The sequence below is a fragment of the Strix uralensis genome, chromosome 8, assembly GCF_047716275.1.
Source record: "Strix uralensis isolate ZFMK-TIS-50842 chromosome 8, bStrUra1, whole genome shotgun sequence".
Lineage (NCBI taxonomy): Eukaryota > Metazoa > Chordata > Aves > Strigiformes > Strigidae > Strix > Strix uralensis.
The window spans coordinates 10287056-10312814 of record NC_133979.1 but is presented as its reverse complement, the minus strand read 5'-3'; the positions used below and the strand labels follow the sequence as shown (position 1 = coordinate 10312814).

The 25759-nt window shown below is 51.2% G+C and overlaps 1 protein-coding gene across 3 annotated transcripts; it reads right to left on the bottom strand.

The window, feature by feature from the left end:
* Positions 1–1021: 1021 nt before the first annotated feature.
* On the bottom strand, positions 1022–25613 carry MOB3C (MOB kinase activator 3C). Of its 3 annotated transcripts, XM_074876118.1 has the most exons (5): positions 25207–25469; positions 24549–24714; positions 16814–17313; positions 6706–6908; positions 2355–2498 (listed from the first exon to the last, which is right to left on the bottom strand). In XM_074876118.1, exons 3-5 carry the CDS (start codon positions 17232–17234, stop codon positions 2469–2471), a joined length of 654 nt encoding a protein of 217 aa, XP_074732219.1. In that variant the 5' UTR covers positions 17235–17313; positions 24549–24714; positions 25207–25469; the 3' UTR covers positions 2355–2468. The 3 variants fall into 3 exon arrangements, with proteins under 3 accessions (XP_074732218.1, XP_074732217.1, XP_074732219.1); XM_074876117.1 differs by lacking the exons at positions 6706–6908; positions 25207–25469 and adding an exon at positions 25575–25613 and having other exon boundaries at positions 1022–2498; XM_074876116.1 differs by lacking the exon at positions 6706–6908 and having other exon boundaries at positions 1022–2498; positions 25207–25472.
* Between the last annotated feature and the right edge of the window lie 146 nt (positions 25614–25759).

Here is a 25759-nt window from a genome sequence, read left to right as displayed (position 1 = left end):
CTGTGGTGTCGAGGAGGTAAACAGAAAACACTCCCAAAGCAGGAGGGCTGAAATCTTCAGGCATGGGTTTAAAAAATAAACAGAGTACACTCCCCTTTTGTAATGCACAGTGCACAATTACCTGGTGGAACTCATCGCTACAGGACAACATGAAGGACAAAAATATAAGCAGGCCTCTGTGCACGGACATTATTTACACTAAGTCTTGTTAAACTGAGGATCGTTAACACTTCCTCTCTGGGTGTCTGTTCACTGGCTGCAGCACCCTCTTGGATTTTTTTTCTGTTGTCTAATTTGAACCTCCCAAGCCACAAATTGTAGCTGTTGGTCACTGTCTTACCATCTTCCACTGTTGAGAAGAGGTTGAATCCGACATCTTTGTAACTCACCTTGAAGTAGCTGGAGGTTGCTGTCAGTTCATCACTTAGATCCCGCTGTTGAGACAGTGTCTCCGTAAGCCCCAACCTTACCAGCTCCCAGTGGGTCCTGTGCCCTGAGTCCAACCAGGCCTTACTTCCCAGGAGGGCAGAAGGTTCCTGATAGAGCCATTGTCATCTCCTGCCTCTGCACTACACAGCAGTTTGTGCCTGTAGTTCTGATTTATGTGAAGAGGCTGGAACATGGATCCCAGGACCCAGGAACCACAACCTTTGCAAAAAGTAGTGAGTAAAACTCACCACCATGTATCACTGGAAAAATCCTTCAGGTGGGATGATGGTGAAAAGTCAGCAAGGGGAGGATGCAGACCAGCAACATTAGCCTATGTCAAGCTGCTTTCTGAGATGCAAGCTGAGGTCTCAACATGGCACAGAGAACTATCAGTGCTGCAATTTTCAGGGGAAATCCACTCTTCAGGTTATCCTGGGTGCTTTTTTATGGTGCCTGTCTTAATACAGATGAATCAGGGAAAAATGAAGTACACCAGGCTTATTAACATTTCTTTAATTAGTAACAGAACAAAAATGTTTCGATTTTTACTGATTATTTTACACAGAAAATACTGGAATGATATATCAGGTGGTTTTGTGTCCATTTTGCTCTGTTTTATTTCTGTGTAAAAATATACATCTGGTACACAAGATTTAAAAAAAATAGATTTTCACAACAGAATAAGTGCTTTGAGCACTAAAAATTCACTTGTGCACTTTAATGTTGGCCTAAATATTTACATTTTCTAGCCACATCCTCTCCCTACCCCAAAAATGGTCAAACCCCAGATTATAAATATCAGCTATGTCTGGTATACAAAACTTTCCCAGAAAAAGGATAGGAAACACAAACATAACAATGCTGTGGCTCAGACAATTTGATTTTAACTCCCCAAAAAGAGTAAAAAAAAATAAAAACACTTCAGCTCTTGTCAAAAGAAAAATGGCACAGGGAACACAGCACTAGTTACCAGGCATTGCAAGCAGATGGGGAAGAAATTTTGAGATGCGATACCTTTCAGAGGAATAATGGCACAGACCAGGTAGCAATAGTATGCTTTCAAAAGGTCAAAAAAGTTTAAGAAGGACTGATTTTGTCTTTTTTGAAGAACAGGATAGATTAGATGTCTCTTCAAGTCCTTCTTCACCTGATTTACTGTGCTGTAGGATTGGATAATGAAAAAACAAGAATTTCTACAGCCAGCATCTACTGATCTTGAGACAAAACAACATGTCAGGAAATGCTGACATGTTGAAAGTGTTGTTTTCTGGCAACAGTTTCTTTCCACCACTTTCCGAGTCTTTCTCGGGTAGACTCTGCTGATCACACTGAAGAGTGGCCTAGTTCTCCTTCTCTGTCACGGGGCCACCTTGTCATTAGTCGAAGCAGTGCTGGATGCATCTTCGAACATCATGAAGTCCCCTCTGCCAAGCGTGAAAAATCCCTTGTGGGAAAAAATGGTCCCTTTGGTAAAGCATGAATTAGGGCAGAAGGGGAGACATTCATAACTCGTGGTAGAAAACATGAGCAACTAACCACAGGGAGGCAGCTGGGATCAAATCACCAGCTTTGCAGAGCTGATCTCAGATGATGTTATCACAAACCCACTGCGTGTGGGAAAGGTAACAGGCATTACTTGGTAGACAAGGTCACACCTGCTCACAGGGCAGGAATCACTAATAAAACATTTGGAGATCAGTGTAGCTGAGGCTGAAACAAGAGGAAAGGAAGTTGAAGGGATGTTATCAGACATGGGATCGAGTCTTGGAAACCAGAGTGTGCAAAAGTCAACCAGACTTGCCTCCTTCTCCAGTAAGTCAGTGGCTTTCTAAGACTGAGATCTGTTAAAAAAAACATCTGTCCAGAGGTGCTTGACAAGTTTAGGATTCGGCCCTGGCCTGAAGAGGCTCTTCTGCAGCGTTCATAGTCCATTGAGTTGAAATGCCCAGAGCGAGTCCTTGGGAAGAGGTCTCCCACCACAGAGTGTCTTGTCCCATCAGACTCTGAACGAGCCAGCTGAGTTTGTCTGCCAAAATGCTTCAGTGGCAAATTCGTTCTGTCATTTCTTTCTGCGTTGAAGGGGGAGAGAAAAGAAAGAAACAGTAAGTGCAAAAGACAGGTTTTAGGAGAGTGACACGTCAAGCAGTTTGGTAGGTGTCCAAAAACAACCCAAGAAAGTGACCGTGGGAGTCTCAGGCAGCATTTCTGTATTTCCCAAGCCAGCCCTCCTGGGAACGGCTCTGCCTCAGCAGCTCCTTCCCTGGCATCCTCCTCGGTCTCTGTGGCACAAGGTTATTTTGGCCGTGCCTTAGCTTTGAGAGCAGTCCAAGGAAAGAGCTTTGGCTGAGATGTTGAAAGATGCAGGTCCTGCTCCTGACTGAGCCGCGGAGCCAGACAAGGCGGTGCCGCTCTCACAGCCTCCGTTTGCAGCTGCCTTGGGAGACAGGACATGGAGCTGCTCCTGGCTCTCACTCCAGGAGGTGACATCCAAAGGACCTGTGGTTTTGGCGAGGGATCCCACAGTCACACTGCAACGCAAATGAGTGCTAATAACAGAGGGCCACAGGAAACCTCCTGCTCTGTTTAGGTTAACAGACTGTTTTCTTTACCCAGGATGGCTCATGCCAGCTGCATTAGGAAGGTGCCCAGCCTTCAGCTAGTGGAAGATGGTGTTTGTCCTTGCCTTAAGGAGCTCAACTATAGCTTGCAAATCACGTACATTGCTGCAGCGAGGCAAGTCTGTGATCCTCTCCAGCTCATCAGGTTCATGGCTTGTGAATCTGCCTGTGCACACAGACCCCTTCATGCACCCCAGAGGAAGGTTTGTGCATTAAAATGTACTCCCAAAATAGATCTGAAGTAGGACTGGTCTGTGGAGAAGGAAGGAAGGATGCAACTCTGAAAAAAGAACTAGGAAAATAGGATGACCCTTGAATAACCCTATAAAAGGCCCTTTAGTGATATAACCGAGGGGGAGAGAAGCTGCAATCTCAGCTCTTCAGTGTTGAGAGCTTTGTTTTTAAAATCCATCAGGGGAGAGTGGCAAAGAGAGGTCTTCTCTGTAGGAGTAACATGCGAAATCACTCGAGCACAGAACCCTGCCATCAAATGAAAAGCTGATGCTCTCCCCCAAGATCACGTTTCAAACGGGAAGTGTTTGCAAACATCTCAGAAAGAGAAAGAAGAGGGGGAGTGAGAGGACTGGGAACATCCTCTTGCAACAGCATCCAGCCCACCCCAGTAGCACAGCAGCACGCACAAAGGCAGCCTTGAACAGGATGGGTTGCCAAGCTGCCTGCAAGCTCCTCAAGCTGGCCCCAAATGTCCAAGGCATTCATCACACTCTGGAAATCCCCACAGCTCTGCCTTCGTATGTCACCAGCTGGACCTCTGCCAGTGCTGCTGCCCAGCACCATGACCTGCCCTTGAAAAGGAAGCAAGTGCATGGCTTCTCTCTGCTCCCATATTTCTTGATTTCTTAAGAGAGTGAGTCACTGCCTTTCGCTAGTTCTGCCTGCACAAAGGATCTATCTCATTCTCAGCTCCCAAGATTTGCTGCTAAGAAATCACGTCCCAGAGAAGCTTGACAAAAGGGAAACCAAGGCAGCAAAGGAAGATTCAGCCAGAGGCATGCTTAGAAACCAAGAACTCCTTCATCCCACAATCCCTGTAATTTTTCTAAACTATTTGGACCTAACAGGACATTTTCTGGCTGGGGAGGTGCTGTTTTTTTCTTTCTTCTTACTCCTAAATCTGAAAACTGGGTGTCCTCAGTATAAAGCCCACATCTGGAAAGCTCCAACCACAATACAGCACTCAGACCTGCTGTCCTGCTCCAGATGTTCTTCCTCCACATGCTTAGTGGCCTTCCATAGTCACATGCAGGGAACAGGCACCTCTGCAGGCAGGAGTCTCCTGTCATGGGATTCACGTGGACTAACTCTGGCCATCTAAATGCAAGATTAGGACAGTTGTCTCGGCTCATGAGGCAGTCAAGAGAGACTGAACCTCTCAAGGACAGTTCATCTCATCCCTACTAAGAGATTATTGTCTTTCCACAAACCTTGAGAACTTACAGAAACTAAACCCTGCAGTCTTAGCCTAAAATTAAGGCAGATGCAATGCACTGTCTGTCCTTGCTTAAGTGTCAAACCAGCTGATGAATCCTTCAGGACTTAAAAACACTTAGGAGCGGGCAACAGCTATGGTGCAGCCCAGTGAGAAGGGGAATGAGCAAAGCAAGTCTCTGGTGCTCTGCCCTGGGCGTGGGAGAATAATTAGCCACAGGAAAGTGGACTAAGGTCAAGTGTAAAGTGCTGGAGAGGTTGGATGTTACTATTTGTGCATCTTCACAACCGCTGCTGAAGCAAAGCCAGAACACCATGAATGCTGGGCTCCCCACACGCTCCTCAGCACAGTGAACCCGAGCCACACCAGGCTGCTGGGGACTCATTGGAAAGCCCCTGGGATGCACATGAAGAAGCTTCCCATTATTGCTTTCCCTGACTGCAGCAGAGAGAAATAGTTGGAAGCTACTGGATCAGTCCTAAACCATAACTCTGGGACTGATGGCAGTGTCAAGTGACAGCCTCCCTGGGGTAGCAGCATGGCCAGAAGGACCACTTGCAGTTTTTGAAAGTTGTTCACAAGCTGCAGCCACTTGTATCTCCCCCCTCAGCTCAGCATTGCATCCAGGACACAGCCATCCTCTGGTTGCAGGACACTCTCATACATACCTACAAGTCATTGCCTGAGGGAAGGAAGTCTCCCATGTGGTTAGGTCTGCTTGGGGCTTGGATGCCAGGCAATGGGCACACCAAGAAATGAGACACAGATAGACCAGAGGTAAATGTGAGTCATTTCCTTGTAGTTTAACCTTGGTTGCATCACAGAGGAAAATCTGTTCATCTTAGATTCATCCAGACCCATAAATCATCTCATGTTGCATGTGAGTCACTGGCACTGAAAGCCTATTTAGCAATGTCAGCCTCTGCTTTGGCTATTAGGTGCTAATTATTTACATTAACAAGCATCAGTCAAAGGAGATGACACCATTATGGGCTGTATATCAACGCTAAAGAAGTTTGTCATAGGCAGCAGTGGTGAGGAAGACTGACAGAGTGACACTGAGCTGCCATTTTCTGGAGCTGAGGGCCATTGTGATAATATAGGTCACAATCTACAAAATAATTAATGTCGATGCTCTTGTCATTCAAGACTCCCCTGATTAGATCATCTCTCCATCCCCCCAAATCATGATCAGAGCAGACAGGCAACAAATTGACTGAGACAAATGAAAGCAGAGAAGGAGTAAAGCGCTCAGCACTTAGGGGCAGGGGCATCCCACCCACCTCCAGATACTCCAAAACAGGCAGCTCATGCTTGGACTTTTCTCAGCTTTTTCTCTCTCTGGGATTAGATCCTCTTGGTCTTCCCTGGTGCTCTGCTGCTGGGCACAGCCTTTTCTGCAACCTAGCCCTTTACACAGCATGCTACCTACTGGGTTCCCTATTAATTCTTCTCCCCATTGCAACATGTCCTCCCTAGGTCAGACCACACTCAACCTTGCTTGTGACACACTTGCTTCTGTTACAAAACTATATGCATTTTCTAGTATATGTGCCTGGGCTGTCTGGCCTCTGCTTCCCACCAGTCCTGCTGTTTTCAAGGACTCTCACTCTCTGCTTGGCTAATTGCTTCCCAAGGGAGGCTGCAGAGAAACTTGGAGCTCCAGCGAGGCCTCTCCAGCTTGGACTCTGTAGCTGTTGTCTGGAGCTACATGTCCTGGAGCCTCATTGTAATTCACACTAGGATCTCAAGCAGGGACCTCAGTCTGCTAACAGGAAAACTCAAGACTGTGGAGAGGAGACCTGGGCTCAAATCTGACCCCTGAAAGTCATGTGGACACAACTGGCTGGAAACACTTTGATGTGCAAATTGCATTAGAGCTACCAAGACCGGATGACACTATGTTACGGTGGTCCTGAGGATACTGAAGAGCGATTCATATACATGGCAGCAGAGGCAAAGTTTAAGGAGGGTTTTCAAAGGGTAAAGGGCTTCCTCAGTGTTGCTGGGAATTTTTCTCTCAGAGCACTAAGGCTGATGGTTACAGGACAGAAAATGTGGGTGTGCTTCTGAGGTAGGGTGGCTGAAAGAGTCTGAAGAGGGTGACTGCACTGCTCAGAATCCAGCCCCCACCTGAATCTACCAGTGCTGTGTTCAGGCCACACCACTCTCACCCCCTCCACCTCCCCATCCCTGGGGCATCCTTACCAAAGGCTCCAGCTCCCGATGATCAATGAGGCTGAACTCCCTGATGAAGTAGTAAAAGTGCTTGTAGCAGGTGTTGACGTGAGCTTCAGCACCCATGTTGATGATGCTGTCAAAGTGGTGGATGTAGACATGGACAAAGACACGGAACAGGCGGGTGAGGATCTTAGTGCAAACTTGCTGGAACTGCTTGGGGAAGGGAACACCTGCAAAGCAGAAGCAAGTTGGAAGCCATTTGACCATTTCCAAAAAAACCAGCTAACTTTTAAATGTCACTGTCATGCTTAACAGGCAGTCATGGATGATGAGGAAGGACTCCCTTGGCTGATGTCAAGAGTGACAGCTACAATGGGGCAATGTGCCATCTAGCTCTCCCTATATACTTCCTCATTGCCCAACTAGCAGTTTCACACAGACATGGTCTGAGGATTTGGAGAGTTGCCCTAGGAGAGGAAACTTCTCATTTAGTGGAGGAGGCCAAATCTCTCCACATCTAGCTCTATCCAGAGCAATCTGGCAGAGGATCCTTCTGCCCTCTCTCCCTGCCTTTCCCCTACAAACCTGTGCAGGCAGAGCAGGCACAGCATAACTCAAATTGTATTTACCCAGGTCCATGAACAAAACTAAACCTCCTCCCACCTTCCCTGGTCCTCTGAATCAGTTCATGGTTCATACTGTTTTTCTTCCTCCACACACCCTCAGCCATCACTTCTGATGTATCAGCAGAAACAGGTGGGGTTTCTATCTTTTTTCCTGATACTCGTTTCAAACAAATGTCTCATCAAAACAGGAAGAAAACTGCCCATCTTAATGATGCTTAGGTTGTAATTTCATTGCACCTGTATGATGCTCCCTCCTGAGATGTCCTCCCACGTTGTTCAAGAACGGGACCCACCACACTTTGCTCTATAACTTTTAGCCTTGTCCCACACAAGGACACAATTTCATACTCTACATTTCCATCCTTGTCTAAATGCACTGCTATTACAGTGAAAATCTCAGAGGTGTGATACAGTGAGTGTCAGCAAGCTTGGGGTAAATCTCTAAAGGAAACAGGGCTTTGAAACTCTGAACATATTTTTTGTGAGGAGGAAAACAAAACAACTGGAATTTGTTTTCCTGAAGCTTCTTCCTCTCCCCTGAGCAATTCAATGCAAATTTGCAAAGAACGAAATAAAAACCTCCCTTCCCACGGTTGTACCAGCCTCCTCCCTTAGCTTCTTATTAATGCAGCACATAACCTCTTAAAAATCTTTCCAAACAATCTCCACTCAACCCTGGCCAGCTCACACAATTTGTGCTGTGGAAAGCATCAGCAAATCTCTTCGCTAAAATAATTTAAAATGGTAATATTATCTTTGAATCTTTCTCATCAGCCTTGCTATGCAATTAAAGTATTTTTCCCAAAGGCTTCTGGCAGTTTTGTTTCCCAGCAGCAGTTCTATGCCCCTCTCCTCCGTGGGTGGCAAATGCAAAGGATCTGTCCCTCCAGCATCATGCGTGGAGCCTGTGTTTTGAATGGCCAGGGTTCTGCGGATGCTGGGTTCAGTATCACAGTACTCGTAACAGAAAATAATCTTTGGTCTAAAATAGCGTCACCCTCAGCCCAGTCCAGGCTCACTTTGCTTTGTGCACAGCGTGGGTGCAGCAGGCAGCGCAGAAGCACGTGTACTTGTGCCACAGGTGGATGTCCCAGCCACCACTTAGAGGAGGACACGTATCTCGGCTCAGCATCACACAAACACAGAGAGGTGGTTTGGAGACTGATTCAGAGCCACTGCTCTGCATAACCACGAGCACGCTGCAGCCCCAGGAATGCTCCCACAGCAGGGACCTCAGCATGACCTGTTTTACTGCCAGCTCTAACAGATCCCGTTAGGACTTTCTGGGAAAGGTGTTCATATCTGGCAAAGTACAACCAGGCTCTCCCCATGCCAGCAGCTTAGGGATGGTACTGGAGATCTGCTCCTGCCCTGCACCCTTGACTGCAGAGCTCTCCTTGCCTGCCAGTCACATAAGAGCGGGGATCAAAGAGAGATCTCCAGGTTTACCTGCAGTCAGGAGGGACATGGTGCTTTATCAACAGCTTCATTTGAGATTTTTGCACTGAGTGAGAATTTGCTGAGCAAATCAAAGCTGTAATCACCCAGCTGGGGACTCAGATGTGCCATTAGGGAGGCCCCTGCAGACCAGTTTTGATGAACCAGTCAAGAAACACTTTTTTTTTAATACAGAAGAATTAATTTTGGTGAGTAATTTCTGATGAGCATGCATTGCCAGGCCCCGGTTGGGGAATACACACTGTTCTGAACAGCCTGTCTCCCTGGGACCAGAGGTGAGCAGTTGCTGCCGGGAACTCAGCAAGGTGCCAGCAGGCAGACAGCAATGTGTTTGTTGCCTCCAGTTTGTCACCCATCCCACTTGCCTCATGCTTCCTCCAGTCAAAGCAGGCAGCGAGGAAGAAATCAGACCTGACCAGCCACTGGGTGTTTATCGTCAAACTGCGAAGAGTGATAGTGAAGGAAAGCAGCAAACCTCAGCCTAGTCCTGAGCTGAGAAAGAAATAAGATCAGATGGTGAACAGCAGATCAAAAGGATCTCAGACTCCCAAGGCTGATAGCATTGACAGTCCAGATACTGTGGTTAGATGAGCCACCTCCAGAGCTGGCAGACGGTGACAAGTGGCCTTCTACCACTTTTGTCCTGAGGTTAGCCAGGAACTGTCTTGTCCTATAAATCAGTCACCATCAAGTCTTCATGGACATGCTGACAGCTGAGAGACTTAGAGGGAAGACACCTCCAGCTACATCCTGGGTTCTCCAAAAGCAGCTCTTGCATCAGGGAACAGAGATTTAGCATAAATCATAGAATCATAGAATAGTTTGGGGTGGAAGAGAGACCTTTAAAGGTCATCTAGACCAAATCTCGTCGCGATCGGCAATTATGGGAGCTGCTGAGCTACCCTATACCTAATGATGCCTGGAAAGATATCATCAAGCTGCCAGGACCTACAACCCTTCTGGGCTACCCCACCACTGTGCTTTCACATGAACCCAGCAGCTGCACCAGCTCCCAGGACGTGAGGCTGGGCTGCTCTTCTCTGTGTCCATCACAAGGTGTCAGCGTGTGGCCATCCCCCCCAGACAGGGCCAGGCTGTAGTGGTGGCTGACTGTCACTAATGGACTTCGAGAGGTCACCCCTCACCCTACCATGTCATGACACCACCACCCACTATGGTCCTTTGGGTCCAGGGATTACTGGGATCTGGCTTTCTCCCTGCATCACCCCTCTCACTCGCACACATGTCCAGGGAGGCACAGGCAGACCCAGCAGCACAGGGCACAACCCTGGGCCATCGGGTCCTGCTTTCTCTCCCCATGCTGCAGCCACATCTGTGCCTCCTGTGCCAGGACCCTCAATACAGGCTATGGATGCTTGGCTGGACCTTGCATCTGGCACGGGAGCCTGCTCCAGTTGATCAAAGCACATCCCTGCGGGAAGGAAGCAAGGCGGATGTCTGATAAGCAGGTTGCCTCCACCAGCAGCAGTCGTGCCTCACTGCTGATCTCCAGTCACTTGGAAAGCAACCCACAGCAGCCCCAGCAGGCACTGGCCATGCTGGCGAGGAGCTGGAGAAACTCCCCCTCCCCTCACCCAGAGCTGAAAGGAAAGGACTCCCCAGTAACAGCTTCATCTGACCAACCCGAGGAGAGCAGCAGAAAGTTCAGGCGTAAATATGGCTTGCCCTGGGTCACGGCTGCTAGCGCAATGGATGTCCAGCAGACAACGCATGTGACATCCTCTCCAGCACGCGAGGGGACACAGCGAGAGCAGGCTGTGCCTCCTCCCTGCAGCCAGGCATGCATTGCAGCCAGCACATCCCAGAAAGGAGGAAGCCCTGGGACAGGGATCTCGGCACTGGCCACACACCTATCCTGCTCTTGCAGATGTTTAGCTTTAAACCGAGCGGCCAGGCCCCTGTACATTGATGTCTGAGCCATCCTGCTGCTAGAAGAGATCACCATGACAGCAAACAGGGAGCAATGGGACCCATTCCCCAAGCATGCAGGATGGCAGGCGGCTCCCACCTCCCTGCCAGGCAAATCAGTGTTACGACCGGCGGCAGAAAGACCCCATTAGTGGCCAACATGCCAATAAGCGGCACTTGGGAGCGGGACAGTGGTGGCCCCTGCTTGGGGGACTTTCTCCATCTCAGAGGTGGTGCATGGTGGCACAAACCAGCAGGAGTAGCAGCTTGGTGAGGTGAAGGGAAGAGGCTGGTGGGACTGACTCTGCAGGGCTGAGATGACCTGTTAGCAGAAGTATTATGGCAGGCCAGGGCAAAGTCAGGATTGTCAGTTTTGACAAACCACCCTGGCAGGGTGACGCTGCTTGGGTTTGCTTCACCCTTCCCAGCCCTACACACATACAGGGACCCAGCAACACCATCCCAGTGCATCCCACTGATATTAGTCCCAGCTACCCCGAGGGACAGCAGAACACCACAAAATCCACCTGGGCTGATTTAAAGGCATTGAAATTACCTTTACATTTAATTCACTGGTGCTCATCATCCAGCAACCTTGGAGAAAGCAGCAGCAAACCCACAATCTGGCAGGCATTAACCCCCCTCTCACTCTTCTTGCATGATGAGTGATGAGGAGGAGACCACAAGATGCAATGTGAGCTCGCTCAGATGCCGGGAAAAAGATTTATACACAATGTCAGCTCTTCTCCTCCACCCGTGATCATAGGCGTGCGCTACCCAGACGCTACACGCAGATGAGACAGCCGGCAGCTGGGAGCATCCCCTGTCCCAGCACGGAAACGCAGCCAAATCCCAGGAGCGGAGCAGAGCAGCCATTCACGGCAACAGAAAAGGGAGAACCTTACCCATGCTCCAAGCCAGGGCAAAAGCTGTAAGTACAGCAGGTACAATTTCACTCACTGCAATGCAGCCAGGGTGCTGGCGAGCGGCATGACTCACGGCCCTGAAATGAATTAGCACCTTCAGTTTATCTTGGATGTTTTGCTTGAAAACCCCAAAGATGTGATTTAATGCTCCGAGAAATCTGTTTTCCCCACTCTGTGCTGATTGCTTCGAAACATAAGGAAACCATGTGGGACTGTGTGTAAAAGGAAATGAAAATGAGAGGTAACAAAGTGCCTGCACTTACGGTAAGGGACTGCGAATGGCTCTTGGATTGCCTTCTGTCCCTAACCCTTGTGCTCTAGCCAGTTTAATTTTTTCATGATGAATCAGTACTGGGAAGCTACTTGGCTTCTTGGCGGTTGTATTTTTTTCCCCTGCAAAAGCAGTAATTCAGTGATCAATTATTGTTGTTGTTATTATTTCTCAATTCCATTTTGGCGACTGTGCTGTTCAGTGATTCATTTTTTCCTAAAAATAAGTCTTTAAAGCCCCGTTTAAAACTAGTGGTATGATGGCAGCTGCGAGCTGGTGTGGTGTTAATTTTGGACAAAAATAGGCAGAAAAAAAAGACAAATCATGTAAAAAATAGCCAGCTGAAAGAATAGCAATAATTAGCTGAATTCTGAACATTTTTCTCCCATTATTATGGGGAGAAAGTATCAGATACTTTTACACTAAGTTTTCTCTGTTTTTTATAATTGTTTTGGGACCATGGTTGAATGGTAGAGCTTGAGTTTTGAAAAGCTTTCCAAGAACTGTTCCAAGATCTCCTATGACTGATGCTCTCTAGAGCCACAGGCACATTTGGCAGAGATCATGGGGTGTTTCCGGCACTGGGTCTGGCCCAAACCCCGCGTCTGCGCTGATTTAATAACGGAGAGGTTTCAGCAGCTGCGCTGGTGCTGATGCAGGACGCCTGGCCTTGTGCAACCGGCAGCCTGATGCTGGGCTGGCTGGTGCAGACGCAGCCAAATGCCATGGGCCCTGCAAACACCATCCACCCAACCCTTCTCCCCAGTGTGCTACCACGCAGCAGCAGCTCCCTAAAACCAGCCACCGTGGGGCAGAACGATTATGGGGAGGAGCCAATATTTTCCAAGTGGTAATTTGTTCATGTGGCCACTCACTGAAGAAATCTACTGATATAGTTTTACCAGATGGTAAAAATACACCTGTAGAATCATTTATTCTTCTCCCTGCATGGGAACAATGCTTATTCTCCATTTAAATGTATTTCTCAGGACAGCTACATTGGTTGGAAGAGTGGAAACAGAGCACCAGCACATGCAAACTGATACGGGTCATCTGGGAAAGCTGCTGCTGCTGTAGATTTATAGCGATCAGGTTGGCATAGCTCACCCCATGCAGGGATTTGTCTCATCTTGACCGGCAGACAAACAGGTTTCCTCTCCAGAGGAAGGATTATACAGCAAAGCCTTTAAGTGGGACCAAGCCCTGCAGGTGGATTTCCCTGGGGATGGGGAAGACGCAGTATCTCCCCTCTGCCCCTTGCTGTGGTACGCAGAGGGCTTGGCAGCCCCCCCGGCCCCATTAAACCACCATAGGGATTTTCCGCTGGTGCAAGTGTGTCATTCAAGGGCTGCGGCCATGCTGGTTAACTCCGCCAGGTCACAAGCTGTCTGCTGGTGTCAGGCTCCCTTGCTGCCGTTTTGGATGTCAGCTGCCCCTCTGGCCTGGCTGCAGAGCCGGCACAAGCTCTGCATCACGTAGCTTGGCTAAACCAAAGGTGTTTGTCACCCGGGTCGCTCTGCTCCCCTCCCACCTCTCACATGTGCTGAAGGACCAGTGGTGGAAATCAGCCCAGCTCTGCTCCAGTCACTAGAGTTGTGCCGATTTACCCTAGTCAAGGTCTTCCCCATGATGCCAAAGGACCCTGTGAGCCCACAAGCCAGTGAACCATCTCTGCTCATTTCCAGCTGAGCCTCTCTCCCCAGGGTGAAGGATTTCCCCGCTCTGACCTATGAAACACCTCTCTCTTAACTGTCAGGACAGCCATGAGCAAGCCCCACTGAATCATGTGCTGCTTCAGGCTTTGTAGCTTTTGGACAGAGAAGGATGCTGAGGTTAGCCTCAGGCAACATTAGCAAGCTTCGGGAGCACTTGCTGTTTCTAAAAAAAAAAAAAAAAAAAAAAAAGTCTGTTTTGTCTGTGGTCAGATGCCCTTAGCCAGGGAAATCTTTGTGCTGGGACAGTTTTATTGCACATGGCAAAGAGGGGCCAGGAGGGAAAGCTGAGATGCACACAGCTCACGAAACGCCCTCCGAGACAGTGGTCAGCCATGCCAGTGGACCTCTCTGGTACAAGCAGGAGTGTAACAAACCTTCATGCTAAATCCCATCTCTGCTACTAATATTGAAGAGCCTCAATGCAACTCCAAAGCATGAAATTTATGATTTCCCCCCATCACCTCATCAGACTCCTTTCCCCTCCTTAAAACAGTTCGCATCTCCCCTGTGTCCCCTTGGTGCCTTATTCCCCTTCTCCTGGGTCTTTTCCTAAGGGTCTGGCTCTTTAGGAGGGAGGCTGAGCATCTCTGTTTGCTTGCCCTGGCCACTGCCCCTGAGCCCCGTGTCTCTCCCTGCTGCATGTCCCCCAGCCCCCCAGCCTGTCATCTGGTGTGGCGACGAGGAGCAGCCCCCCATCAGGAACAGGTGGGTGACATTTCCCTTCAGCTAAACACCTCCATCTTCTGAAATGCCAGAGCTGCCAAGCAATTACCCAGCGCACAAGGCAGGCCTGTGAAAGGCAGTTAACTGGGGACACACTGACAACAAAATACCGCTTGCTCCCTCCTCCCCCTGCCTCCCACAACAGCCTTTCATGCGTTTTAAAGTGTGATCTCAGGCTAAGTTCCCTTTTGCATGTGTGAGCCCAGAGCCACAAAGACACGCCGGCAAGGGGACTGAAGTCACTCAGGGACACAAGGGTCCCCGCAACAAAGGGGCTTGGAACAGGGACTTCAGAAATGGCTTTGGAAGAGAAAAAAATGGGTTTGCCCCATGACCGCCTGCAGCCAGCCTGGATCTCACCCAGAACTGCCCCCATGTCAAAATGAAAGGAGAAGTGGAAACCAGAGGCACCACCCATCCCTCCCCACATTGTGATGTGTTACACCTCAGAGGGAGAAGTGCTAGAAATGGGGTTAAAACCAGCAGGGCCACAACTATGCTTGGCTTTTGTGCCTCAAAGGGAGACATGGGAGAGCGGAGGGTGCTGCGATACCATCGTCCCTCCGTGGCTGCCTGTTTTCCGCAGTGTTAAGACTCCCTGTAGCCCTGACTCCCCAGAGCAGCTTTCAAGCAGCATCACATCCCAAATCCCACTGTAAAGGCATGAAATTGGACCAGGACACTCTCCTTTCTGGCCAGAGGGAAAACGGAGTAAATCCACAACTGCGCCCCTGCTTTTAATGATGCACAGAGCTTCTCCTTGGGAACCAGCCACCATGGGAAGAGGAATACCCAGCCTGTACCCTGTGGCTGCCATGTTGCCCCTTGGCAGCAGCAAACCTGTGCCCAGCTGCAGCCAGAATCAACAGGGACTTTGTTGTTCCCAGCAGAGCTGGGGCTGCCGGCACACAGCATCCTGCACTGACAGTCAGCCAGCCACGCTTCCAGCCTCCTCCATCTGCCAGGATATGTGGAGTCCCCTGAGCCCACGAGGGAGGGATGCCTCCATGGCACAGCGAATGCCCCTGGTGAATCCCCGGGACTGACTCCCCTGCACGCCCTGAAGGCAGCCTATCTGCCTGCAGTCTGTCTGCCTGGCCCAGCCTGGCCCAGACCACCAGCAAGGATAAGAAGGCAGCGATTGCCTGCAGGTCTTGGCTTCAAGTGATGGAGGGAGAAAGAAACCCCCAGAAGGGGAGTTGTACCCCCCTAACTCCAGACAAAGCCAGTGCAGCCAGGTCAGACCAGGGGTCTGGGTGCTCACCCCATCCCAGATGCCAAAATGAATAGTTTAGCACAACTAGCCTGCAGGCTCTCCTCTTGCTTGCAGAGAGCCTCAATCCCTCTGAGCCTCGGAGGGCCAGAGACTTTCTCAGAAGACACACAACTAGATACTACAGCACAGCTAAATGGGGCTACAACAGTTAGTGGCTGCCCATAAACCCACATAGACCATTTTCTTCAATGTTTCCCAGCATATTAATGAAAATTTTGAGCCTAAACTGCACTGATTTCATACAGCTCTGTCGACTGTGCTGCTTGGGAAAACAAAAAAGCTCAAGCAGGCTTGCAAAGCCATGCCTTCCACTCCCCGCCCCCGCCCCCCCCCCCCAAATCTTTTACATTCAAGTAGCTTTGTGTTTCATCTGAAAAGCAACTGCTCCAAGGCACAACCCGAGGCTCCAGCAGCCTCACCCGCCAACACATCAGCTCCAACCCTCGAGCTCATCTCCCCAAAGGACAAGAAAGCAACTAAGTAGAAGAGATACTGTCGGCCCTGGCAGCTGCCAAGCACTGCAGGTCAGCAGCAGAGGGGTTAGTTTGCAAGCTATGTTGACTTTAGCAGCTGTTGCAAGCTCCTAAGGCCAAACATTTTGAAGGGGTGCATCATACACCCTGGTGGTTGGCAGCTGGAAAGACCAGATCCTGGGGGCAGGTATCTCTGCTCAGGCGATGCCTCAGCTAAATAGCAAGATGTGATGTATAAGCAGGGCTGAGATGAATTAGCAGAGATGGAAAGGAGCTAAGAAGTGAAGCAGCCAGGTGGGACAAGGGTTAGACCTTGGGACCATGAACCTACCTGGAAAAACAGAAAGAAATTGAGTTGGTTAGTCAAGAGAAGAGCATGCTGCAGGGATGCAATGACCACCTCTAACCAGCTCTGTGGCTCAGCTTCTTGAGGAAGGGCAAGGAAGCTGATGACCTACCAGCCCCGATTTCTTACAAGCACAGAATACTTGAAAAAAGTTCAAGCACAGAAAAGGAGAACATTGTTTTCCGCATCCCCTAGGAGCAGGACAAGGAATCCCAAGATCAATTTGCAGCAAAGGGGTGTGGGGACAGACACCGAGGAACACCTGGAACAGGAAAGGCCATCACCTTTGGGATCATAAAGTTCAGCAATACCAACCAGAGGTGCACCAGTGGCTTGGGAACCTGCACCAGTTACAATCCCAGCCTTCTCACAAAGAACCAGAGCACACTCACCTATTCTGGTGGGGAAGATGTCCTCGTTGTTAATGAGCATCTCAATCCAGTCCATCAGCATACACATGTACTGCGGGGCTGACAGCTTGGTTGGCTTCTTGTATTTGCTATCATCCTGCCACCTGTACTCGTACTTGAGTCCACCAGACATGATGGGGCAGCTCTTTTCCGTGCAGTACTCTGACATGGTGCCGTAGATGAGGTTGATGCGGTTGAAGAAGTCCACCACATGCACGGCGATCCAGTCATTGATACTCTCGCCAGGAGGCAGCTGCACTACCGCTTTCAGATCCAGCCCGGACTTGAGGGAGGCCTGGGCTTTCTTGTACAGCTCAAAGCGCTGGGTGCCCGGCTCAAACTTCTTTCGAGGACGAAACGTTTTGTCTTTGTTGAAGACTTGCTTGAGACACAATGCCATCATGGGCAGGGTCAGCCAGGGTGAGGGCAGAGGCTTGGCACAATGTGAAACCCAAGGCTGGGGTCTTCAGAGGTGGAGGTTTCTGAGAGGAGAAAGACAAATTCCAGTCACATATGAAGCCAGCTGCACGTGTGGGCACGCTCGCAGGGATGAGTTCGCACCAAGATGCTGGCTGGCCCTGCTGCTCTGGCAGCACATGGGGATGGAGATTTGGGGTGAGCTCCTGGCCCCTCCACACCCACCAGGGTGTCCTGGAGCAGCTGCTGCCACCTCACACAGCAGCTCCCGGCACCGCAGAGGGTGAGCACCGCCACACGTGCCCTGTGCAGGGCTCGATGGCAGACAGAGCCCTTCCTCCCTCCTGAACATGCCAGGAGCTCACCAGGCTCCAGCCAGCCTCTTACCTCCAGGGCTTTTATCAATAACTGCTGCAATAAAGCGAGAGTCATGATATCAGCAGAGTTCACCAGCCTGGGCAGACCCAACCTGGTGGCCCTTTCCTCTCCCAGCAAAGGGAAGCGTCTTTTTCCCAGGGATTTCTCAGTACAAATAACCCCCGACCCTGCCGTGGTGGCTGGCGAGCAATGCCCTGGGGACCACGCTGCGAGCGCAGCTGGCTGCTGGTTCACACAGCCCCAGTGCCGAGATCAATGGGAAAAGGGGGGATTATTTTTGTTGTTCTGCCTCATGTGTTTGTCCAAAAGAACAAAACCTGCATCTGAAGAAGGGAAACGGCAGCCCAGCACAGCAATGCAACGTGCCAGGACGTGGCCGGCCCTCCAGGCATGCACACAATGCACACAGGAGCCGTTGGGGTGGCCAGCCAATGCTCTGGGTGACTCGGTCTGGAAGTCACAGCTCAGCAAAGTGCTGAGCTCACCCCTTCCTGCCTGAGGTTAGCAGTACAGATGAAGGCTGTGGTATTTCCCTTTTTTTTCCTTTTCCTCCCTGAAGCTCCAGCGGAAATCCCATCCACCCCAGGCTGTCTTGGACAGGCTGAAAATTTTGTAACCTGCACTCATCACCAGTGGTGGTAACATGAGATCAAGACCCCCTTGTGCTAAATGCTTTGCTGAGGTTTAGGGAAGAGAAGGTCCTCCAAGAGCCGCCCCCCTGATGGGAGGAGATGGAGAAAGAGTTTTTAAAAAAGGAAGAAAAAGATTCATGGAAAGGGGAAGTGATTTAGCCAAAGTCACGAGCAGGAGGGAATGGTGCCCAAGCAAAACTTGGATGCACATTCATCATTAAAAAGACAGCTTTTAGCTAAAAGCTTGCTATATAAACTCTGTTTTGTAAACTTCATCCTGAGCCACAGGCAGATCCTATTTTACCCAGCAGAGATCAGCTAAACATCTTGCAAGAGAAACCCTGTGCTCCCATCAAAGCCCACCCATGGGGGCATCACTAGGAAGCAGCAGGACCTAGTGATCCTCCCAAGCACCAGCAGGATCTGCCCGATGGGGATTTCTATACCACAGCCAGCACGTGGCTGTGAGGGGAAAACCCTGGCATGGGTGCAAACTCAGGTGTGGGTGGAAACCCCAGCATGAGTGCCGTTAGTGCACTAACCATGGCCTTTCCCACAGGCTGGAGCGTTGCTTTGCCACCGTTGTGTAGCTCACGCCATGGTGGTACCAAACCCCTCGACGCTCTGCTGTACCCATGTACAACCAGACCTGAAACTGTATGTTTTTAGGTGCTCTTTGCCCCATGGAGGGGATCACAGCCATCACACAATGTTATGCACTATGCCTTTAATACCAGGCTATCTGCAAACCTTCTCCAGCTCATGTGGCTGGGTGGGATTTGAACAGCTCCAGCACTGTTTTCCTCATTTATTGCCAAAGGACAATGAGTGGAGGATGTTTCTTGGATGCTTTTTCCTCCCCAGACCCAAGCAGCTGGCTCCAACCATGTCAAAGAGCTTTTTCCCCACTTCAAAAAAAGATCAGGAGCTCTCCAAAATCCCAGCCAATGGAGGGACCAGTCTTCACATCCTGACTCCTACCTGTCCCGAGGGGAAGAGTCTCTGGTACAGCAGCCCCGAGGGAGCCCCACGGAGGCCAGGGGACTCTGGGCACAGCCAGGCTGTAAAGAAGAGCCCTTATCTGGGGCTTCCCACTCGGCTGTCACATATGCAAGGCACATCCTGTTGATAACACCTCTAAAAAAAGCCTCCTAGGGAGTTTGCTAATGCATTAGAGTTTCTGAAGTACTACATATATATATATTTATATATAACCACTGCAGTGAGGATCCTAATATAATAACATAGGAAGTGTTGGGATACCCTTTGGGATGAGGCATCCAGCAGGGTCTGCCCATATGGAGGTGGGTGCCCTGGTGCTGGGCAGTGCCTGGCCCTGCAGCCAGCATGGGAGGGAGGGAGGGGGCCAGCAGCACCTCTGGTGCTTTTGCCTCCCCTCAAAGCACTTGTCACTAACTGGCTCTGCCACCAAGCCAGGACCCACCAACCAGGCTGTCCATGCCTTGCTGCTGTCCATACCATCATACGTGGATTGTTTTTCCTCTCTCTCTCCTGTCACCAGCCAGTGGGAGAGGGCTTTGGCTGAAACATAAAGGCCATTAAAATAAGCAAAAAACCCCAATCGTGCCCCTAATGAGCAGTCAGAATTTCCCCATCTGACACTTGGCAGCTTCCCAGGACAGGGATGATGCAGCACCCACTAATCCATCCTGCAGCTCCCTCATCCCCATCCCCAGCCAGTCCACAACCCCCGACAAAGCTGAGCAGCCCCTTGGCCCAGCACCCAAATAAAGCCCAGTGATCACCACCCCGCAGGGCTGGATGGGCATCGCACAGCACCATGCCAAGCCTGTGTCCTCGGTCTCTTTGCCAGGTAGACAGAGGATGAACAACTCTGTTATCCCCATGTTACACCAGACTGATCCCACCAGGTTACACAGTCCCTCTGGGTTAACATCAGTACAGACAGGGACTGGGATCTAACCCAGGAGGTTTCCCTGGGATTTCAGAAGGCAAGTCGTGACAACAGACATTTCTCCTTGTCACCATTTCTGCTGGCCTCAGCTCCATCTGCTCTGCTCCAGGGGCTATTGCTGTTTGTAGGCTCTTCCGTGCAGAGACAGGGTTGTTCCGGGGTGATGAGAAGCCACCCTGGCAGATGATATCCCATCAAAACTATCACTTGCAGGGGCCATCAGCAGTTAAATCATTTCTTCATGAATATGGTGGGGAGGTCCCTTGTTCCTGTGCCTCACACTTCAAGTCCTCTGCAAATATTAAGCCACTAACTGGGAAATAAACTCTGCATCTGATCTCCTGAAGCCAAACCCATAATTCATCCCACAACTGCATCTCTGCATCATCCACAACTGGATCTCTGTTACCCTGCTAACTGCTCTCACTCATCAGGCAGGTGGGAATGTGCTTCACTACCAACCAAGTAAAACACCAGTTTAAAAAAACAAAGAGCAACAAACCTGCTAAACATCTGCCAGGTGTTTTCCTACCATGCATCTGTTAGATATTCCCGGGAACAGGGGAGCAAAACCTGTCACCGCCCAAGTGCTCGGAGCAGACCCGTGCCCCGAGCCCGCGGGATGCCAGCACAGCACCGCAGCCTCTCTGCTCCCCAGGCAGCAGTGCACGCTGGAGTCACGCAAGTTGTTTTGCTTTCAGGATCCTCGCCAGCATCACTACCAAATTACCAAGTCATTTAAAGGCCGTGTCAATCTTTACTGGAGAAAAATGTTCTCCAGAAATTAAATTTAACACAAAGCCAAAAACACATCCTGGGATTTATGATCCGAAAAAGCAGAGAGAGGCACCAAGCCAAAGAACAGATTTGTTCTCTACCTCGCTCCAAAGCTTTCATTGCCCAGAGAGATCAATGTGCGGGGAAGGATGTGAGCGTAGGGAGGGAGCTGCACAGAGGCCAGGACCAGGGCTTGAAATACCAGCTCTGGCCCTTGCAGCTGGGGCGCTCAGATGGGATGTACCCGCTCGGAGCAAACAGGCTCTGCAAAGTCACCAATGCCTCAGTTTCCCCTTGGGCAGACACCCAGCACTCACCCCCGCTTTCTGGGAAGAGAAACAAAGTCCTTTGGGAATGGACTCAGACACATCCTGAGTCTAACTGGTGGAAAAGGGCATCAGCAGCAAATGCAAGGCCAGATTTTCCTGGTGTCCACCTTTATGGATCCGACTCGGCCGGTGCTCTTCCATCACCGGCCAAGTACTTGGGACAGATCCACATAAAGAGACGGAAAATGGGTGACCTTCCAAGGTTCGGCAGTGGTGTGGAGTTCAGCTGAGCCTGATGTTCAGAGCTGTCGCATTCCTGGAAATTAGGCCATGGTCTACTGGGGCTTGGGGAGGGACAGGAGACCCGCCCAAGTCCAAACTGCAGCTCGCACTGCCTGTTTTGGGAAATCTGAAGGGTGAGCTGCCATTCAACAAGCTTAGACAGCAGCTTCCTACGACATGACCGTACACATCCCGCTGCCAGCCCGTGCTGGCGGGGCCTGGACCGGCACTGTGGTGGCAGCCTGCAGCGCTCTGCCTTCAGTTCCCATGTACAAAATCAAAGCTTCCCTGAGAGGAGCCTTGGCAAAGGCTGCAACCCCACTTCACCACACCACAGTTCCCATCATGGGGTGGTGCAGGCACCCCAGGGGCTCACACATCCCTTTCTGAAGCATCTGCAGACACCCAAATCAAACCTTGTCCCACTCGCAGGAGTGGACAGGGAGCGAAGCAGGCAGCCACAGAGCCAGACACCTTTTCCACTGTCACCCCGTGTCTCTGCCAAGGGCAGCTGAAGGAGGATGAACAAAGCTGCTGGATGGAAAGAGGCTGCTGCTTCCTATGGGACACCCACGCCATGGCATGCCTGGTGCTCACCCCCATTCACGCTCCCGAAATAGCCTCATCTTTGCAGAGGACTGGCTACAAACCCATGTGAGCAGCCACAAAACCCCGTCCACGGCTGTGAAGATTGCTGGCTTCAGTCCTGCCCCTATTTTTACCAGCAACAGCAGAAGCAGAACTCAGTTGGGTTTAGCAAGAACCAAATGAACGCAGGGTTAAGCTCTGCAAGGGCAAGGCAGAGCTGCTGCTGGGCGTGTAGCAGGCAGACACATGAAAAACTGATTTCCTAGATTGCTGGCAGGTCCTGAGATGAAAGGAAATGAACTGGATCGGGTGGATGTAAGTTCAGGGTCAAACTAAGCTGCTAATTTCAGACTTGAGGGTTGTTTTGGTTTTTTACTTAAGCTTTTTTTTTTCCTTTTTTTATCATTTGAAAACCACAGAGGAACACAGCAAGGCGAAGGCTTTGTTGTAAATTAGAAACAATTCTGAAAGGTCTGTTTAGAAACTGGCAAAACAAAAGGGGAAAGCAGGCAGAGCGGTGGGAGGGGGGCTTCCTCCCCCCAATCCTGCAAGCTCGAGGCAAGGTCACCAAAGAAAACCTCCAGTTTTGACCCCAAAAAAGCTTTAGTCAGAAACCCAGCAGGAAGGATTTGTCAGACACACCACTGGTCTCCAGGGTGATGACACCAGGGATGGTCCCACGCTCCCTGCCTCAGTTTCCCCAGTTTCAAAACTCCTCTCCCTCCCCGGGCTGCCTTTATATTAAGGGCTGCAAAAGCAAAGGCTTTGGGAGAAAATGCTTTGGAGGTGCCCCTGGGAAGCATTAATGATTGTGGAGGGAAAGGAGAGAGGAAGGCTCCAACACCGGCACCTCCCGCAGCTCCGGTGCCAAGCGCATCCTCTCTGGATCCAGCCCAGGACAGTTACACACTCTCACAAGTATCTGACTGGAAACTGCAGGCAAGTGCTTTAGCAGCACACTCCAACCCTCGCCAGTGGTGCAACAGCTGGGAGCACAACGAGGGGTCCAACGCCACAGGCGACTCTGGCTCCTACTGCTTGGAAAAGAGGCTGTGGAGGGAGAGTGCCAGGCATCTCCAGGCACCATAGAGCAAACTGTAGGTTAAATTCTACCAGCTCTGCACATCCCCCTTGGGCTTCCCTGGGGCATCTTGCCTTCAGCCACCCAGATGTCTACTTCTGCTTCCCTGCTTTAGGGGATTCCCAACTCCCCACCACAGGCAGCGTAAAATCCCCCTCCTGCCCTGTCCCCAGCAGAGGAGCAGGGCAGGCATCAGCTCAGCCACCATCTGCCAGAGCCCTGAAACAGCCAGCCAGCTTCCAGATGGACAGTCTACCAGAAACCAGCTGGCCCTAGGGCTCAGCTGGCTTTTTGCTGCTCTAGGAAGCATTACTGTCTGGCTGCTGACTTGACAGCCCTGTCTCTGAGCTTCCCTTCAAGCCCCAGAGAAGTCCTGTTGCAAAGTTTGGTCTTCAACTTGTCCTAGAGCATCTTTGCAACCAGGGCTTCTTCCTGGTGGGCTTGTGCCTCAAAGAACAAGGGTACTTCTCCTGAGCAACCCTTGAACTGCAGCCACCCCAGCCCCAGTCCAGGCAGGGGCTGTGGGAGCACAGTGCTCCCTGCGAAGGAAATGTATCCCCTCTTTTCCAGACTTTGCAATAGCCACGTCTGGTTTTAATCGTCTAAGGAAGGGGGGCTGCAGAAGGAGGATACTGGTGAGCACAGTCTCGGGGTGCTGGCCCGGCTCCCTCTGTGCTTCCTGCTGGAGCCAAGCCCCAGCTGGGCTGTCCGTGAGAAACGGGGTTATTGGCTGCCGATCCCAAATATAACCCAAATGATGGAAAATTCCAGGAAATGAGCCAAGAAGCCGGGAGGGGGATCAAGGCCCAGCACACGGGCGGGCTGGGGGAGCTGCAGAGAAGCCCGGAGCTCTCAGCAGCATCTCCCTGCTGCCAAACCCTCCTTGTGCAAAACCCTCCTGGTGCCGCGGAGACCCATGAGAGGTGTGAGCATCCTCTGAGGCAGCCCCGAGCACCTGTCTCTGGAGCAGCAGCAGGACTCACCCCCCTGTGCCCTGGCTGAGGGCAGCTGCCAACGGGAAGCCATGCTGGTGCTTCCCCCAGTGCTCGGAAATCCCCAGCTCGTACAAAACGGACCCAGCATGGCTTCCAGGAACTGGACCACATGCACCTTGGCTTGCTCCCCAGCTGGCCCTCTGCTCTCTCTCACTCCTTGCCCTGTCTCCCTGCCACACCACCAGCAAAGCAGCAGCTCCCTGGGGAGCACAGGCTGGCCAAAGGCACTGGAAAAGTTTTTCCTGAGCACCCAAGATGCCTCCAAGCAGAAAAGAAAAGCCCCATCTCTCCAGGCTAGAGGCAGCATGTCCAGTTCATTTTGGGGGTGATCCCTGATGGGGCTGGGGGCTCTTTGGCGGTACCTCATTCCTGGGAGCTGGGATCTCGCTGCTGCCACCAGTGACTTGCTGGGAGCCCTTCAAAGAGGTGTCCAACGGCCTCTGCTATGCCTGACCGCTCTGGTTCAGTCCCAAGGGTGATTACTCTGCCATCAGAGCCGTAATCCCGAACACCGGGAGCTCCAGGCCTCTGAGTTTAGGGAAGAAGACGAGAGAAAATAAACCAGCTGCTGAAAACCCATCTCCACCACTCACTCTCACTCAGTTCCCCACCTACAACTTTCTGCCCTCCCTCTGACACCGGCAAAGCCGCTGCCGGGACTGTCCCACCCGGGAAACGGGTGTCTGCCCACACCGTGCGCTGCCTTTCCCTACGGGTCCGCCCTTCCCTTCCCCTGCGCACCGCAGGCCACCTGCAGTAACCCCTGCCCTGCTGCCACCGGCTCCCAGACCCTCACACATGCCCAGAACAGGCTCCCTTGGTATTTGCACCCTGGCAGCTGAGCTGAGACATGCTGGAGGAAGGGGAAGAGCCTTCTGCAGGCGTCCGTGCCCCGGCTGAGTGAAGGATTGCTCCTTCCCAGGCTAACCCCAGCTAGGTCTTGCCCAACCCATGCTGAAAAGCACCCCAGGAGCATCCTCAGAGGTGCAGCACTGGCTTTTTCCTACTCCCAGGACTCACCTCATTCCCCTGCACTCCCAGCTTCCAGCCCCAAATCCCTCCGCAGCACTTTCTGCTCTTATTGAGGAAAAAAAAAAAGAAAAAAAATTAAGAAGAAAAAAGCCCAAGTGAGGCTCCCCGTTGGGACTGTCGACAGTTGGGGGATCGCAGCGGCAGAGAGAGCTGCTGCGCTCTGGCGCTCACTGGGGTTTCGTTAGAGAAACCCAGGGCTGAGGGTTTTTCTCTGGCTGGTGATGTCACATCCTGACCCTGCCGGCAGCTCCAGCTGTCCCTGTAAAACCCGCGGGGAAGCCGGCCTGCGACCCCCCGCCAGCGCCGCGGCAGGCACCCATACTCACGGGCAGGCACCCACGCCCACACCCACGCACCATTCCTGGAGGTTGAGGTCCTTTTTGGTGTGCAGTCCCACGCCGCTGACTGACTCCAGGCTTTCACGGGACAGCAACGCGCTGGGGAAAAGGAGATGAAATCCTGCAGTACTTCCCCCCCCGCCTTCTTTTGCACAGTCCCTCTCCCTTCATCCTTCCCCCTCTGCACGCACACAAAAATCAGC

Bases quoted from the DNA above. Each gene is read 5' to 3' on its own strand.
- MOB3C (XM_074876117.1), bottom strand. From the start codon at position 17,234: ATGATGGCATTGTGTCTCAAGCAAGTCTTCAACAAAGACAAAACGTTT. The intron at 2,499-16,813 runs GTGAGTGTGCTC...CCTTCAACGCAG, and splicing joins CATCTTCCCCACCAGAATAG to AAAGAAATGACAGAACGAAT.